Here is an 18,432-nt window from a genome sequence, read left to right on the forward strand (position 1 = left end):
CATTTCTTGCAGTAGATCCTCAATAAGAGCAAATTAACTATTTTTGTAGTTGATTTTAAAAGCAGCCGAGTGATTCTGTTATATAGAGGATCTTTGACTGACAGTCTTGCAGTAGGTCCTCTGAAATAGCAGAAGACTTTTGCCATATAGATGATCTTTGACAAGTTTTTTTTTGGTAGAACCTCCTTCTGTCAATTTAAAATATATTGTCCTAGCATTGTTGCAACTGGTCCTCAAAAACAGCAGAAGACTTTTGCCATAAAGATGATCTTTGACAAGTGTTTTTGTCGTAGATCCCCCTTCTGTCATGTAAAATATATTGTCCTAGCATTGTTGCAACTGGCCTTCAAAAACAGCAGAACACTTTTGCCATAAAGATGATCTTTGACAAGTGTTTTTTGTCGTAGATCCCCCTTATGTCATGTAAAATATTTTGTCCTAGCATTGTTGCAACAGGTCCTCAAAAACAGCAGAAGACTTTTGTCATGTAGATGATCTTTGACGAGTGTTTTTTTGTCGTAGATCCCCCTTCTGTCATGTAAAATATATTGTCCTAGCATTGTTGCAACTGGTCCTCAAAAACAGCAGAAGACTTTTGCCATATAGATGATCTTTGACAAGTGTTTTTGTCGTAGATCCCCCTTCTGTCATGTAAAATATATTGTCCTAGCATTGTTGCAACTGGTCCTCAAAAACAGCAAAATACTTTTGCCATATAGATGATCTTTGACAAGTGTTTTTGTCGTAGATCCCCCTTCTGTCATGTAAAATATATTGTCCTAGCATTGTTGCAACTGGTCTTCAAAAACAGCAGAACACTTTTGTCATATAGATGATCTTTAACAAGTGTTTTTGTGGTAGATCCCCCTTCTGTCATGTAAAATATATTGTCCTAGCACTGTTGCAACTGGTCCTCAAAAACAGCAGAAGACGTATGTCATATAGATGATCTTTGACAAGTGTTTTTTGTCGTAGATCCCCCTTCTGTCATGTAAAATATATTGTCCTAGCATTGTTGCAACTGGTCCTCAAAAACAGCAGAACACTTTTGCCATATAGATGATCTTTGACAAGTGTTTTTTGTCGTAGATCCCCCTTCTGTCATGTAAAATATGTTGTCCTAGCATTGTTGCAACTGGTCCTCAAAAAGAGCAGAAGACTTTTGACATGTAGATGATCTTTGACAAGTGTTTTTTGTCGTAGATCCCCCTTCTGTCATGTAAAATATATTGTCCTAGCATTGTTGCAACAGGTCCTCAAAAACAGCAGAAGACTTTTGCCATATAGATGATCTTTGACAAGTGTTTTTGTGGTAGATCCCCCTTCTGTCATGTAAAATATATTGTCCTAGCATTGTTGCAACTGGTCCTCAAAAACAGCAGAACACTTTTGCCATATAGATTATCTTTGACAAGTGTTTTTGTGGTAGATCCCCCTTCTGTCATGTAAAATATATTGTCCTAGCATTGTTGCAACTGGTCCTCAAAAACAGCAGAAGACTTTTGCCATAATAGATGAGCTTTGACAAGTGTTTTTGTCGTAGATCCCCCTTCTGTCATGTAAAACATATTGTCCTAGAATTGTTGCAACAGGTCGTCAAAAACAGCAGAAGAATTTTGTCATATACATAGATGATCTTTGACAAGTGTTTTTTGTCCTAGATCCCCCTTCTGTCATGTAAAATATATTGTCCTAGCATTGTTGCAACTGGTCCTCAAAAACAGCAGAACACTTTTGCCATATAGATGATCTTTGACAAGTGTTTTTTGTCGTAGATCCCCCTTCTGTCATGTAAAATATATTGTCCTGGCATTGTTGCAACTGGTCCTCAAAAACAGCAGAAGAATTTTGCCATATAGATGATCTTTGACAAGTGTTTTTTGTCGTAGATCCCCCTTCTGTCATGTAAAATATATTGTCCTAGCATTGTTGCAACAGGTCCTCAAAAACAGCAGAAGACTTTTGCTATATAGATGATCTTTGACAAGTGTTTGTTGTCTTAGATCCCCCTTCTGTCATGTAAAATATATTGTCCCAGCATTGTTGCAACTGGTCCTCAAAAACAGCAGAAGACTTTTGTCATATACTGTAGATGATCTTTGACAAATGTTTTTTGTTGTAGATCCCCTTTCTGTCATGTAACATATATTGTCCTAGCATTGTTGCAACTGGTCCTCAAAAACAGCAGAACACTTTTGCCATATAGATGATCTTTGACAAGTGTTTTTGTCGTAGATCCCCCTTCTGTCATGTAAAATATATTGTCCTAGCATTGTTGCAACTGGTCCTCAAAAACAGCAGAACATTTTTGCCATATAGATGATCTTTGACAAGTGTTTTTTGTCGTAGATCCCCCTTCTGTCATGTAAAATATATTGTCCTAGCATTGTTGCAACTGGTCCTCAAAAACAGCAGAACATTTTTGCCATATAGATGATCTTTGACAAGTCTTTTTTGTCGTAGATCCCCCTTCTGTCATGTAAAATATATTGTCCTAGCATTGTTGCAACTGGTCCTCAAAAACAGCAGAAGACTTTTGCCATATAGATTATCTTTGACAAGTGTTTTTGTGGTAGATCCCCCTTCTGTCATGTAAAATATATTGTCCTAGCATTGTTGCAACAGGTCCTCAAAAACAGCAGAAGACTTTTGTCATATAGATGATCTTTGACAAGTGTTTTTTTGTCGTAGATCCCCCTTCTGTCATGTAAAATATATTGTCCTAGCATTGTTGCGACTGGTCCTCAAAAACAGAAGAAGAGTTTTGTCATATACATAGATGATCTTTGACAAGTGTTTTTTTGTCGTAGATCCCCCTTCTGTCATGTAAAATATATTGTCCTAGCATTGTTGCAACTGGTCCTCAAAAACAGCAGAACACTTTTGCTATATTGATGATCTTTGACAAGTGGTTTTGTCGTAGATCCCCCTTCTGTCATGTAAAATATATTGTCCTAGCATTGTTGCAACTGGTCCTCAAAAACAGCAGAAGACTTATGTCATATAGATGATCTTTGACAAGTGTTTTTTGTCGTAGATCCCCCTTCTGTCATGTAAAATATATTGTCCTAGCATTGTTGCAACAGGTCCTCAAAAACAGCAGAACACTTTTGCCATATAGATGATCTTTGACAAGTGTTTTTGTGGTAGATCCCCCTTCTGTCATGTAAAATATATTGTCCTAGCATTGTTGCAACTGGTCCTCAAAAACAGCAGAAGACTTTTGTCATATAGATGATCTTTGACAAGTGTTTTTTTGTCGTAGATACCCCTTCTGTCATGTAAAATATATTGTCCTAGCATTGTTGCAACAGGTCCTCAAAAACAGCAGAAGACTTTTGTCGTATAGATGATCTTTGACAAGTGTTTTTTGTGGTAGATCCCCCTTCTGTCATGTAAAATATATTGTCCTAGCATTGTTGCAACAGGTCCTCAAAAACAGCAGAAGACTTTTGCCATATAGATGATCTTTGACAAGTGTTTTTGTGGTAGATCCCCCTTCTGTCATGTAAAATATATTGTCCTAGCATTTTTGCAACTGGTCCTCAAAAACAGCAGAAGACTTTTGTCATATAGATGATCTTTGACAAGTGTTTTTTTGTCGTAGATACCCCTTCTGTCATGTAAAATATATTGTCCTAGCATTGTTGCAACTGGTCCTCAAAAACAGCAGAAGACTTTTGCCATATAGATGATCTTTGACAAGTGTTTTTGTGGTAGATCCCCCTTCTGTCATGTAAAATATATGTTTTTGCAGTAGATCTTCAAAATGAGCAGAGCACAACGGTCATATAGAGGATCTTTGACTAACATTTGTGCAGTAGGCTTACTGAAAAATTGAAGTACACTTTTGCCATATAGATGATCTTTGACAAGATTTTTTTGCAGTAAGTTTCTAGGGGTAAATGTTTGTTATTCCGGTGGAGCTCCAGAGCTTTTTCCGTCCTCCGAGTGGGCTCCCACTGAGCTCCCACTGAGCTCAGACCTCCCACTGTGACCTTCGGGGCCACAAACACTCTTTCATGTCCGTCGTCGACACGCGCAGGAAAAGCTTGAAATGTGAGCCGGCGGTCCTCACGGCGTAGGGACGTCCTGGCGTCCACCAGCTCTACCGTGGGAGCCCACCCAGCATCTCTCCTCGACAAACCTTCACCACTGCGGCAAACACGGAGGTGCAGAGGAAAAGGACACGTGATCGATTCCCCAGCCCGGCTCTAATGAGAGGATCCTGCGGGGTCGCAGGGTTTAAAGACGAGGCCATTAAAGAAGACAGGAAGCTGGATTCACACGCCAATCAATTGTCACCAACAGGGGTTAACTTATTTTTACACTTAAAGACCCTGACCTTGATGCTGCAACGTTTAGTCGACATGATGATTATGAAAAGGAATCGACAAAGATTTGCTATTGTTGACGAGACACTTGATAACATTCTAACTCTCCCACCCCCTGGCTAAATGAGCCCGCCCAGCACTTGTAAAACAGCAGGCTTTGCTACATGTCTTAAAAAAGTGTTGTCCGTCACGTTATTTAATGTGCATTCAATGTCATTCAATATGGTCTTTTAAAGTGGTCCTTCACCTCATTTAAAGTGGGCGGCAATGTCATTTAATGTATTCTATCACTTCATTTAATGTGGTCTGTCATGCGTCTTTTAAAGTGGCCCAACACCTCTTTTAATGTGGTCTGTCCGTCATTTAATGTAGGCTGTCATTTGTCATTTAAAGTGGCCCATCACGTCTTTTAGTGTGGTCCATCGTGTCATTTAACGTGGTCCATTGTGTCATTTAAGGTGGCCCATCACGTCATTTAATGTGGCCCGTCACATCATTAATTGCGGCCTGTTACGTCATTTAATGTGGTCCATCGTGTCATTTAAAGTGGTCTGTCACATCATTTAATGTGGTCCATCGTGTCATTTATTGTGGCCCATCACGTCATTTATTGTCTATTACGTCATTTAGTATGGCCCATCACATCATTGAATGTGGCCCATCACGTCATTTAGAATGTCCATCACGTCATTTAAGGTGGTCCATCAAGTCATTTATTGTGGCCTATCACGTCATTTGTGGCCCATCACATCATTAAGTGGCCCATCACATCATTTATTGTGGCCCATCACGTCATTTATTGTGGCCATCACGTCTTATAAAATGGTTCATTACGTATTTTAAAGTGGCCCATCACGTCATTTAAGTAGGCCCATCACATCATTTAATGTGGCCCATCACGTCATTTAATATGACCCAGCACATCATTTAAATTGGCCCAGCACATCATTTAATTTGGCCCAGCACATCATTTAAGGTGGCCCAGCACATCATTTAAGGTGGCCCATCACGTCATTTAAGGTGACCCAGCACATCATTTGTGGCCCAGCACATCATTTATTGTGGCCCAGCACATCATTTAAAGTGGCCCAACACGTCTTTTAGTGTGGTCCATCGTGTCATTTAATGTGGTCCATTCTGTCATTTAATTTGGCCCGTCACGTCATTTATTGTGGCCTCTTACGTCATTTAATGTGGTCCATCGTGTCATTTAAAGTGGTCTGTCACATCATTTAATGTGGTCCATCGTGTCATTTATTGTGGTCTATTGTGTCATTTATGGTGGCCCATCACGTCATTTATTGTCTATTACGTCATTTATTGTGGCCCATCACATCATTTAAAGTGGTCCATCACGTCATTTAGAATGTCCATCACATCATTTAAGGTGGTCCATCAAGTCATTCATTGTGGCCTATCACGTCATTTGTGGCCCATCACATCATTTAACGTGGCCCATCACGTCATTTATTGTGGCCCATCACGTCATTTATTGTGGCCCATCACGAATTTAATGTGGCCCATCACGTCATTTAATGTGACCCAGTACATCATTTAAATTGGCCCATTGAGTCATTTAAGGTGGCCATCACGTCTTATAAAATGGTTCATTACGTATTTTAAAGTGGCCCATCACGTCATTTAAGTAGGCCCATCACATCATTTAAATTGACTCATCACGCCATTTAAAGTGGCCCAGCACATCATTTAATGTGGCCCATCACGTCATTTAAGGTGACCCAGCACATCATTTGTGGCCCAGCACATCATTTGTGGCCCAGCACATCATTTATTGTGGCCCATCACGTCATTTATTGTGGCCCATCACGTCATTTAAGGTGACCCAGCACATCATTTGTGGCCCAGCACATCATTTGTGGCCCAGCACATCATTTATTGTGGCCCATCACGTCATTTAAGGTGGCCATCACGTCATTTAAGGTGACCAAGCACGTCATTTAAGGAGGCCCATCACGTCATTTATTGTGGCCCAGCACGTAATTTAATTTGGCCCATCACGTCATTTAATGTGGCCTATCACGTCAATTATTGTGGCCTATCACGTCAGTTAAAGTGGCCCATCACATCATTTAAGTTGGCCCATTGTGTCATTTAAGATGGCCATCACCTCTTTTAATGTGGTCTGTCCGTCATTTAATGTAGGCTGTCATTTGTCATTTAAAGTGGCCCATCACGTCTTTTAGTGTGGTCTGCCATGTCATTTAATGTGGTCCATTGTGTCATTAACGTGGCCCATCATGTCATTTATTGTGGCCCGTCACTTCATTTAATGTGGCCCGTCACATCATTTATTGTGGCCTGTTACGTCATTTAATGTGGTCCATCGTGTCATTTAAAGTGGTCTGTCACATCATTTAATGTGGTCCATCGTGTCATTTATTGTGGTCTATTGTGTCATTTATGGTGGCCCATCACGTCATTTATTGTCTATTACGTCATTTATTGTGGCCCATCACATCATTTAAAGTGGTCCATCACGTCATTTAGAATGTCCATCACATCATTTAAGGTGGTCCATCAAGTCATTGTGGCCTATCACGTCATTTGTGGCCCATCACATCATTTAATGTGGCCCATCGCATCATTTATTGTGGCCCATCACGTCATTTATTGTGGCCCATCACGTCATTTATTGTGGCCCATCACGAATTTAAAGTGGCCCATCACGTAATTTAAAGTGGCCCATCACATCATTTAAGTTGGCCCATTGCGTCATTTAAGGTGGCCATCATGTCTTATAAAATGGTTCATTACGTATTTTAAAGTGGCCCATCACGTCATTTAAGTTGGCCCATTGCGTCATTTAAGGTGGCCATCACGTCTTATAAAATGGTTCATTACGTATTTTAAAGTGGCCCATCACGTCATTTAAGTAGGCCCATCACATCATTTAAATTGGCTCATCACGTCATTTAAGGTGGCCATCACGTCTTATAAAATGGCTCATTACGTATTTTAAAGTGGCCCATCACATCATTTAAGCTGGCCCATTGCGTCATTTAAGGTGGCCATCACGTCTTATAAAATGGTTCATTACGTATTTTAAAGTGGCCCATCACGTCATTTAAGTAGGCCCATCACATCATTTAAATTGGCTCATCACGCCATTTAATGTGGCCCATCACGTCATTTAATGTGGCCCATCACGTCATTTAATGTGACCCAGCACATCATTTAATTTGGCCCAGCACATCATTTAAAGTGGCCCAGCACATCATTTAATGTGGCCCATCACGTCATTTAAGGTGACCCAGCACATCATTTGTGGCCCAGCACATCATTTAAGTGGCCCAGCACATCATTTAAAGTGGCCCATCACGTCATTTAAGGTGACCCAGCACATCATTTATTGTGGCCCAGCACATTATTTAAGGTGGCCCATCACGTCATTTAAGGTGACCCAGCACGTCATTTAAAGTGGCCCATCACGTCATTTATTGTGGCCCATCACGTCATTTATTGTGGCCCATCACATCATTTATTGTGGCCCATTGCGTCATTTAAGGTGGCCATCACGTCTTATAATAGGGTTCATTACGTATTTTAAAATGGCCCATCACGTCATTTAATTAGGCCCATCACGTCATTTAATGTGACCAGCACATCATTTAAATTGGCCCAGCACATCATTTAATGTGGCCCATCACATCATTTAATGTGGCCCAGCACATCATTTATTGTGACCCAGCACGACATTTAATGGGCCCATCACGTCATTTATTGTGGCCCATCACGTAATTTATTGTGGCCCATCACACCATTTATGTGGCCCATTGCGTCATTTAAGGTGGCCATCACGTCTTATAATATGGTTCATTACGTATTTTAAAGTGGCCCATCACGTCATTTAATTAGACCCATCACGTCATTTAATGTGACCCAGCACATCATTTAAATTGGCCCATCACATCATTTAATGTGACCCAGCACATCATTTAATTTGGCCCAGCACATCATTAAGTGGCCCATCACGTCATTTAATGTGACCCAGTACATCATTTAAATTGGCCCAGCACATCATTTAATGAGGCCCATCACGTCATTTAAGGTGACCCAGCACATCATTTAAAGTGGCCCAGCACGTCATTTATTGTGGCCCATCACGTCATTTAAGGTGACCCAGCACGTCATTTATTGTGGCCCATCACGTCATTTATTGTGGCCCAGCACGTCATTTATTGTGGCCCATCACGTAATTTAAGGTGGCCCATCACACCATTTATGTGGCCCATTGCGTCATTTAAGGTGGCCATCACGTCTTATAATATGGTTCATTACGTATTTTAAAGTGGCCCATCACGTCATTTAATTAGGCCCATCACGTCATTTAATGTGACCCAGCACATCATTTAAATTGGCCCATCACATCATTTAATGTGACCCAGCACATCATTTAATTTGGCCCAGCACATCATTAAGTGGCCCATCACGTCATTTAATGTGACCCAGTACATCATTTAAATTGGCCCAGCACATCATTTAATGAGGCCCATCACGTCATTTAAGGTGACCCAGCACATCATTTAAAGTGGCCCAGCACGTCATTTATTGTGGCCCATCACGTCATTTAAGGTGACCCAGCACGTCATTTATTGTGGCCCATCACGTCATTTATTGTGGCCCAGCACGTCATTTATTGTGGCCCATCACGTAATTTAAGGTGGCCCATCACACCATTTATGTGGCCCATTGCGTCATTTAAGGTGGCCATCACGTCTTATAATATGGTTCATTACGTATTTTAAAGTGGCCCATCACGTCATTTAATTAGGCCCATCACGTCATTTAATGTGACCCAGCACATCATTTAAATTGGCCCATCACATCATTTAATGTGACCCAGCACATCATTTAATTTGGCCCAGCACATCATTAAGTGGCCCATCACGTCATTTAATGTGACCCAGTACATCATTTAAATTGGCCCAGCACATCATTTAATGAGGCCCATCACGTCATTTAAGGTGACCCAGCACATCATTTAAAGTGGCCAAGCACGTCATTTATCGCGGCCCATCACGTCATTTAAGGTGACCCAGCACGTCATTTATTGTGGCCCATCACGTCATTTATTGTGGCCCAGCACGTCATTTATTGTGGCCCATCACATCATTTAAGGTGGCCCATTGCGTCATTTAAGGTGGCCATCACGTCTTATAATATGGTTCTTTATGTATTTTAAATTGGCCCACCACATCATTTAAATAGGCCCATCACGTCATTTAATGTGACCCAGCACATCATTTAAATCTGGCCCAGCAAATAAATTTAACGTGGCCCATCACGTCATTTAATGTGACCCAGCACATCATTTAAATTGGCCCAGCACATCATTAAGTGGCCCATCACGTCATTTAATGTGACCCAGCACATCATTTAATTTGGCCCAGCACATCATTAAGTGGCCCATCACGTCATTTAATATGACCCAGCACATCATTTAAAGTGGCCCATCACGTCATTTAATGTGACCCAGCACATCATTTAAATTGGCCCAGCACGTCATTTATTGTGGCCCATCACGTCATTTAAGGTGACCCAGCACATCATTTAATGTGGCCCAGCACATCATTTAATTTGGCCCATCACGTCATTTAAGGTGGCCCATCACGTCATTTAAGGTGACCCATCACGTCATTTATTGTGGCCCATCACATCATTTAAGGTGGACCGTTGCGTCATTTAATGTGGCCATCACGTCTTATAATATGGTTCTTTATGTATTTTAATCTGGCCCATCACGTCATTTAATGTGACCCAGCACATCATTTAAGTTGGCCCAGCAAATCATTTTAATGTGGCCCATCATGTTATTTAATGTGACCCAGCACATCATTTAATTTGGCCCAAAACATCATTAAGTGGCCCATCACATCATTAAAGTGACCCAGCACATCATTTAAAGTGACCCAGCACATCATTTAAAGTGGCCCAGCACATCATATAAAGTGGCCCATCACGTCATTTAATGTGACCCAGCACATCATTAAGTGGCCCATCACGTCATTTAATGTGACCCAGCACATCATTTAAATTGGCCTAGCACATCATTTAACATGGCCCATCACGTCATTTAATGTGTACCAGCACATCATTTAAATTGGCCCAGCACATCATTTATTGTGGCCCATCACATCATTTAAGGTGACCCAGCACATCATTTAAAGTGGCCCAGCACGTCATTTATTGTGGCCCATCACGTCATTTAAGGTGACCCAGCACATCATTTAAAGTGGCCCAGCACATCATTTATTGTGGCCCATCACGTCATTTAAGGTGACCTATCACATCATTTAAAGTGGCCTATCACGTCATTTAATGTGGCCTATCACATCAGTTAATGTGGCCCATTACATCATTTAACGTTTGCGTCTTCCTGTCCCGCTGTTGTATGTGATATATGGCATCCATCACGTTGTTACAGTGTGTAGTTAGTAAGTGGATAAAATACACTCTCGTACTTCTCGGACACACTCTGTCACAGACAAACAGCTCATTAGCATAAAAGCTACATACCAGGCTTTCTGCTCCGCCGTTCCCAGTCTGTGGAACGCTCTCCCTGACCACCTGAGGGCACCACAGACTTTTTTTTTTTTTTTTTTTTTTAAAAAGCCTTGTTTTAGATATATGCATACTAGTTATAGCTATTTGGCTGTTCTAGTTTTTATTTGTATTTATTTATGTATTATCTTTTTTATTTATATTTATTTATTTTTTAATACACTGTAGCACTTTGAGATTGTTTACTCAATATAAAGTGCTTTTTACAAATAAAATCTATTATTATTATTATTATAATCAGTGTTTACTAAAAAAAGATGTCGAGTGTGACATGAAGGCTAACACACTTCTAGAAGGCTAACACAGACTATTGTGGCTCCAACACTTAGTCTAGTGTCCTATAAAGCAACAAGAGGAAGTTCATGTTTTGTCCCAAAAAGCTCATCCTTCATGTGGTTTATGATCTATAAATCTAAGATCTATAAAGTCCTAAGCGGCTTCCTGATCTTTCAAAAAGAAGATGAACGTGCTCATTATGTGCTATTGATGATGTCATTATGTGCTATTGATGAAGTCATTACCAGCGTCACACCCATGGGAGGAGCACGCCTCCTTTCCTGTGACGGATGGAGATCCTAATGTGATTAACATATGGGTGGAGAGGCATCCCGTCTCCCGTCTCCCGTCTCCCGTCCCCCGCGTGACCACACTGGCTTCCTCAAAGAGCCGCTGGAAATGCGCTTGGCATGGCAAGTGTAGCGGAAAGGAGAGGCCATGCTAACATTAGCCCGCCATGACTCGTCTTCTGTGCTCCGGTAAGTTCCACCGCGCCCCCGTGACCCCCTCGTGACCCCCTCGCCACCCCCTCGCGACCAGCACGGAAACAGAGGGCTACTGAGGAACTCTTAAGAGACATGGTTCCTGGTGTGGGGCTCACCCGGGTTCCGTCAGGACGGGGTGCAGGATGACTTGCGGCGCTCGGCTCGGCGGAACCTCTGGAGCAACATCTGGAGAGTTGGAGTGAAACAAGACGAGGACATTAAAACACACCTTCCACCTTTCAGCAAATAAAGTCAGCCTCCATTCTCCTGGAACAGGGAATCAACATATCCCACTGACAAGCAGCGTCCACTACAGTGGACATTTACTTTTGCTCTATTTCCTTTGTCAGGGTGACGTATTTTGGGAAAATATTGGCATATTTGGAATAAACAATTGTCCACTGCAGTGGACATTTATTTTTGTTTTATGTATTTTGTCAGAGTTACCCATTTTGGGAAAATATTGGCATATTTTGCAATACACAATTGTCCACTGCAGTGGACACTTATTTTTGTTTTATTTATTTTGTCAGTGTTACGCATTTTGGGAAAATATTTACATATTTTGCAACACACAAATGTCCACTACAGTGGACATTTATTTTGGGTCTATTTATTTTGTCAGGGTTACGCATTTTGGGAAAATATTGGCATATTTTGCAATACACAATTGTCCACTACAGTGGACATTTATTTTGGGTCTATTTATTTTGTCAGGGTTTACGCATTTTGGGAAAATATTGGCATATTTTGCAATACACAATTGTCCACTACAGTGGACATTTATTTTTGTTTTATGTATTTTGTCAGGGTTTCCCATTTTGGGAAAAAATGTACATATATTTTGCAACACACAAATGTCCACTACAGTGGACATGTATTTTTGGTCTATTTATTTTGTCAGTGCTACGCATTTCGGGAGAATATTGGCATATTTGGAATACACAATTGTCCACTGCAGTGGACATTTATTTTTGTTTTATGTACTTTTTCAGGGTTACCCATTTTGGGAAAATATTTACATATATTTTGCTACACACACATGTCCACTGCAGTGGACATTTATTTTTATTTTATTTATTTTGTCAGGGTTACCCATTTTGGGAAAATATTTACATATATTTTGCAACACACAAATGTCCACTACAGTGGACATTTATTTTGGGTCTATTTATTTTGTCAGGGTTACGCATTTTGGGAAAATATTGGCATATTTTGTAATACACAATTGTCCACTACAGTGGACATTTATTTTGGGTCTATTTATTTTGTCAGGGTTACGCATTTTGGGAAAATATTGGCATATTTTGCAATACACAATTGTCCACTACAGTGGACATTTATTTTGGGTCTATTTATTCTGTCAGGGTTACGCATTTTGGGAAATATTTACATATTTTGCAACACACAATTGTCCACTACAGTGGACATTTATTTTGGGTCTATTTATTTTGACAGGGTTACGCATTTTGGGAGAATATTGGCATATTTGGAATACACAATTGTCCACTGCAGTGGACATTTATTTTTGTTTTATGTAATTTTTCAGGGTTACCCATTTTGGGAAAATATTTACATATATTTTGCTACACACACATGTCCACTGCAGTGGACATTTATTTTTATTTTATTTATTTTGTCAGGGTTACCCATTTTGGGAAAATATTTACATATATTTTGCAACACACAAATGTCCACTACAGTGGACATTTATTTTGGGTCTATTTATTTTGTCAGGGTTACACATTTTGGGAAAATATTGGCATATTTGGAATACACCATTGTCCACTGCAGTGGACATTTGTTTTTGGTCTAGAGTCACACATTTCAGGAAGAAAAAAAAAAGATACCGGTAAATTGTATTTTGCTACACACACATGTCCACTGCAGTGGACACTTATTTTTGTTTTATGTATTTTGTCAGGGTTACCCATTTTGGGAAAATATTTACATATATTTTGCAACACACAATTGTCCACTACAGTGGACATTTATTTTGGGTCTGTTTATTTTGTCAGGGTTACGCATTTTGGGAAAATATTGGCATATTTTGCAAATGTCCACTGCAGTGGACATTTATTTTTGTTTTACGTATTTTGTCAGGGTTACCCATTTTGGGAAAATATTTACATATATTTTGCAACACACAAATGTCCACTACAGTGGACATGTATTTTTGGTCTATTTATTTTGTCAGTGTTACGCATTTTGGGAAACTATTGGCATATTTTGCAATACACAATTGTCCACTGCCGTGGACATTTATTTTAATTTTATTTATTTTGTCAGGGTTACCCATTTTGGGAAATATTGGCATATTTTGTAATACACAATTGTCCACTACAGTGGACATTTATTTTGGGTCTATTTATTTTGTCAGGGTTACGCATTTTGGGAAAATATTGGCATATTTTGCAATACACAATTGTCCACTACAGTGGACATTTATTTTTGTTTTATGTATTTTGTCAGGGTTTCCCATTTTGGGAAAAAATGTACATATATTTTGCAACACACAAATGTCCACTACAGTGGACATGTATTTTTGGTCTATTTATTTTGTCAGTGCTACGCATTTCGGGAGAATATTGGCATATTTGGAATACACAATTGTCCACTGCAGTGGACATTTATTTTTGTTTTATGTACTTTTTCAGGGTTACCCATTTTGGGAAAATATTTACATATATTTTGCTACACACACATGTCCACTGCAGTGGACATTTATTTTTATTTTATTTATTTTTTCAGGATTACCCATTTTGGGAAAATATTTACATATATTTTGCAACACACAAATGTCCACTACAGTGGACATTTATTTTGGGTCTATTTATTTTGTCAGGGTTACGCATTTTGGGAAAATATTGGCATATTTGGAATACACCATTGTCCACTGCAGTGGACATTTGTTTTTGGTCTAGAGTTACACATTTCAGGAAGAAGAAAAAAAGATACCGGTAAATTGTATTTTGCTACACACACATGTCCACTGCAGTGGACACTTGTTTTTGTTTTATGTATTTTGTCAGGGTTACCCATTTTGGGAAAATATTTACATATATTTTGCAACACACAATTGTCCACTACAGTGGACATTTATTTTGGGTCTGTTTATTTTGTCAGGGTTATGCATTTTGGGAAAATATTGGCATATTTTGCAAATGTCCAGTGCAGTGGACATTTATTTTTGTTTTACGTATTTTGTCAGGGTTACCCATTTTGGGAAAATATTTACATATATTTTGCAACACACAAATGTCCACTACAGTGGACATGTATTTTTGGTCTATTTATTTTGTCAGTGCTACGCATTTCGGGAGAATATTGGCATATTTGGAATACACAATTGTCCACTGCAGTGGACATTTATTTTTGTTTTATGTACTTTTTCAGGGTTACCCATTTTGGGAAAATATTTACATATATTTTGCTACACACACATGTCCACTGCAGTGGACATTTATTTTTATTTTATTTATTTTGTCAGGGTTACCCATTTTGGGAAAATATTTACATATATTTTGCAACACACAAATGTCCACTACAGTGGACATTTATTTTGGGTCTATTTATTTTGTCAGGGTTACGCATTTTGGGAAAATATTGGCATATTTGGAATACACCATTGTCCACTGCAGTGGACATTTGTTTTTGGTCTAGAGTTACACATTTCAGGAAGAAGAAAAAAAGATACCGGTAAATTGTATTTTGCTACACACACATGTCCACTGCAGTGGACACTTGTTTTTGTTTTATGTATTTTGTCAGGGTTACCCATTTTGGGAAAATATTTACATATATTTTGCAACACACAATTGTCCACTACAGTGGACATTTATTTTGGGTCTGTTTATTTTGTCAGGGTTACGCATTTTGGGAAAATATTGGCATATTTTGCAAATGTCCACTGCAGTGGACATTTATTTTTGTTTTATGTATTTTGTCAGGCTTACCCATTTTGGAAAAATATTTACATATATTTTGCTACACACACATGTCCACTGCAGTGGACATTTATTTTTGTTTTATGTATTTTGTCAGGGTTGCCCATTTTGGGAAAATATTTACATATATTTTGCAACACACAAAGGTCCACTACAGTGGACATTTATTTTTGGTCTATTTATTTTGTCAGGGTTACGCATTTCGGGAGAATATTGGCATATTTGGAATACACAATTGTCCACTGCAGTGGACATTTATTTTTGTTTTATGTATTTTGTCAGGTTTACCCATTTTGGGAAAATATTTATATATATTTTGCTACACACACATGTCCACTGCAGTGGACATTTATTTTTATTTTATTTATTTTGTCAGGGTTACCCATTTTGGGAAAATATTTACATATATTTTGCAACACACAAATGTCCACTACAGTGGACATTTATTTTGGGTCTATTTATTTTGTCAGGGTTACGCATTTTGGGAGAATATTGGCATATTTGGAATAAACAATTGTCCACTGCAGTGGACATTTATTTTGGGTCTATTTATTTTGTCAGGGTTAGGCATTCTGGGAAAAATTGGCATATTTTGCAATACACAATTGTCCACTACAGTGGACATTTATTTTTGTTTTATGTATTTTGTCAGGGTTACTCATTTTGGGAAAATATTTACATATATTTTGCAACACACAAATGTCCACTACAGTGGACATTTATTTTGGGTCTATTTATTTTGTCAGTGTTACGCATTTTGGGAAAATATTGGCATATTTTGCAATACGCAATTGTCCACTGCAGTGGACATTTATTTTTGTTTTATTTATTTTGTCAGAGTTACCCATTTTGGGAAAATATTTACATATATTTTGCTACACACACATGTCCACTGCAGTGGACATTTATTTTTGTTTTATTTATTTTGTCAGGGTTACACATTTTGGGAAATATTTACATATTTTACAACACACAAATGTCCACTACAGTGGACATTTATTTTGGGTCTATTTATTTTGTCAGGGTTACGCATTTTGGGAAAATATTGGCATATTTTGCAATACACAATTGTCCACTGCAGTGAACATTTATTTTTGGTCTATTTATTTTGTCAGTGTTACGCATTTCGGGAAAATATTGGCATATTTTGCAATACACAATTGTCCACTGCAGTGGACATTTATTTTTGTTTTATGTATTTTGTGAGGGTTACCCATTTTGGGAAAATATTTACATATATTTTGCTACACACACATGTCCACTGCAGTGGACATTTATTTTTGTTTTATTTATTTTGTCAGAGTTACCCATTTTGGGAAATATTTACATATATTGCAACACACAAATGTCCACCACAGTGGACATTTATTTTGGGTCTATTTATTTTGTCAGGGTTACGCATTTTGGGAAAATATTGGCATATTTTGCAATACACAATTGTCCACTACAGTGAACATTTATTTTTGTTTTATGTATTTTGTCAGGGTTACCCATTTTGGGAAAATATTGGCATATTTTGTAATACACAAATGTCCACAACAGTGGACATTTATTTTGGGCCTATTTATTTTGTCAGTGTTACGCATTTCGGGAGAATATTGGCATATTTGCAATACACAGTTGTCCACTGCAGTGGACATTTATTTTTGTTTTATGCATTTTGTCAGGGTTACCCATTTTGGGAAAATATTAACTTATATTTTGCTGCACACACATGTACACTACAGTGGATATTTATTTTTGTTTTATTTATTTTGTCAGGGTTTCCCATTTTGGGAAATATTTACATATTTTGCAACACACAAATGTCCACTACAGTGGACATTTATTTTGGGTCTATTTATTTTGTCAGGGATACGCATTTTGGGAAAATATTGGCATATTTTGCAATACACAATTGTCCACTGCAGTGGACATTTATTTTTGTTTTATGTATTTTGTCAGGGTTACCCATTTTGGGAAAATATTAACATATATTTTGCAACACACAAATGTCCACTACAGTGGACATGTATTTTTGGTCTATTTATTTTGTCAGGGTTACCCATTTTGGGAAAATATTTACATATATTTTGCTACACACACATGTCCACTGCAGTGGACATTTATTTTTGTTTTATTTATTTTGTCAGGGTTACCCATTTTGGGAAATATTTACATATTTTGCAACACACAATTGTCCACTGCAGTGGACATTTATTTTGGGTCTATTTATTTTGTCAGGGTTACGCATTTTGGGAAAATATTGGCATATTTTGTAATACACAATTGTCCACTACAGTGGACATTTATTTTTGTTTTATGTATTTTGTCAGGGTTACCTATTTTGGGAAAATATTTACATATATTTTGCAACACACAAATGTCCACTACAGTGGACATTTATTTTTGGTCTATTTATTTTGTCAGTGTTACGCATTTCGGGAGAATATTGGCATATTTGGAATACACAATTGTCCACTGCAGTGGACATTTTTTTTTTTTTAATGTATTTTGTCAGGGTTGCCCATTTTGGGAAAATATTTACATATATTTTGCAACACACAAATGTCCACTACAGTGGACATGTATTTTTGGTCTATTTATTTTGTCAGTGTTACGCATTTCGGGAGAATATTGGCATATTTGGAATACACAATTGTCCACTGCAGTGGACATTTATTTTTGTTTTCTGTATTTTGTCAGGGTTACCCATTTTGGGAAAATATTTACATATATTTTGCTACACACACATGTCCACTGCAGTGGACATTTATTTTTGTTTCATTTATTTTGTCAGGGCTACCCATTTTGGGAAATATTTACATA

The 18,432-nt window shown here is 38.3% G+C and overlaps 1 protein-coding gene across 3 annotated transcripts in view; it reads right to left on the minus strand.

Annotated features, from left to right (window-relative positions):
- LOC133578218 (kinase suppressor of Ras 2-like) overlaps positions 1–18,432 on the minus strand; it is a 383,282-nt gene that overhangs the window by 106,624 nt on the left and 258,226 nt on the right. For all 3 annotated transcript variants that reach the window (XM_061932475.1, XM_061932483.1, XM_061932465.1), the window contains one exon: positions 11,794–11,863. In XM_061932475.1, the coding sequence (XP_061788459.1) occupies positions 11,794–11,863 (70 nt within the window). The remainder of the gene's footprint in view (positions 1–11,793; positions 11,864–18,432) is intronic.

This window comes from Nerophis lumbriciformis, linkage group LG03 (genome assembly GCF_033978685.3).
Source record: "Nerophis lumbriciformis linkage group LG03, RoL_Nlum_v2.1, whole genome shotgun sequence".
Taxonomy (NCBI): Eukaryota; Metazoa; Chordata; class Actinopteri; order Syngnathiformes; family Syngnathidae; genus Nerophis; species Nerophis lumbriciformis.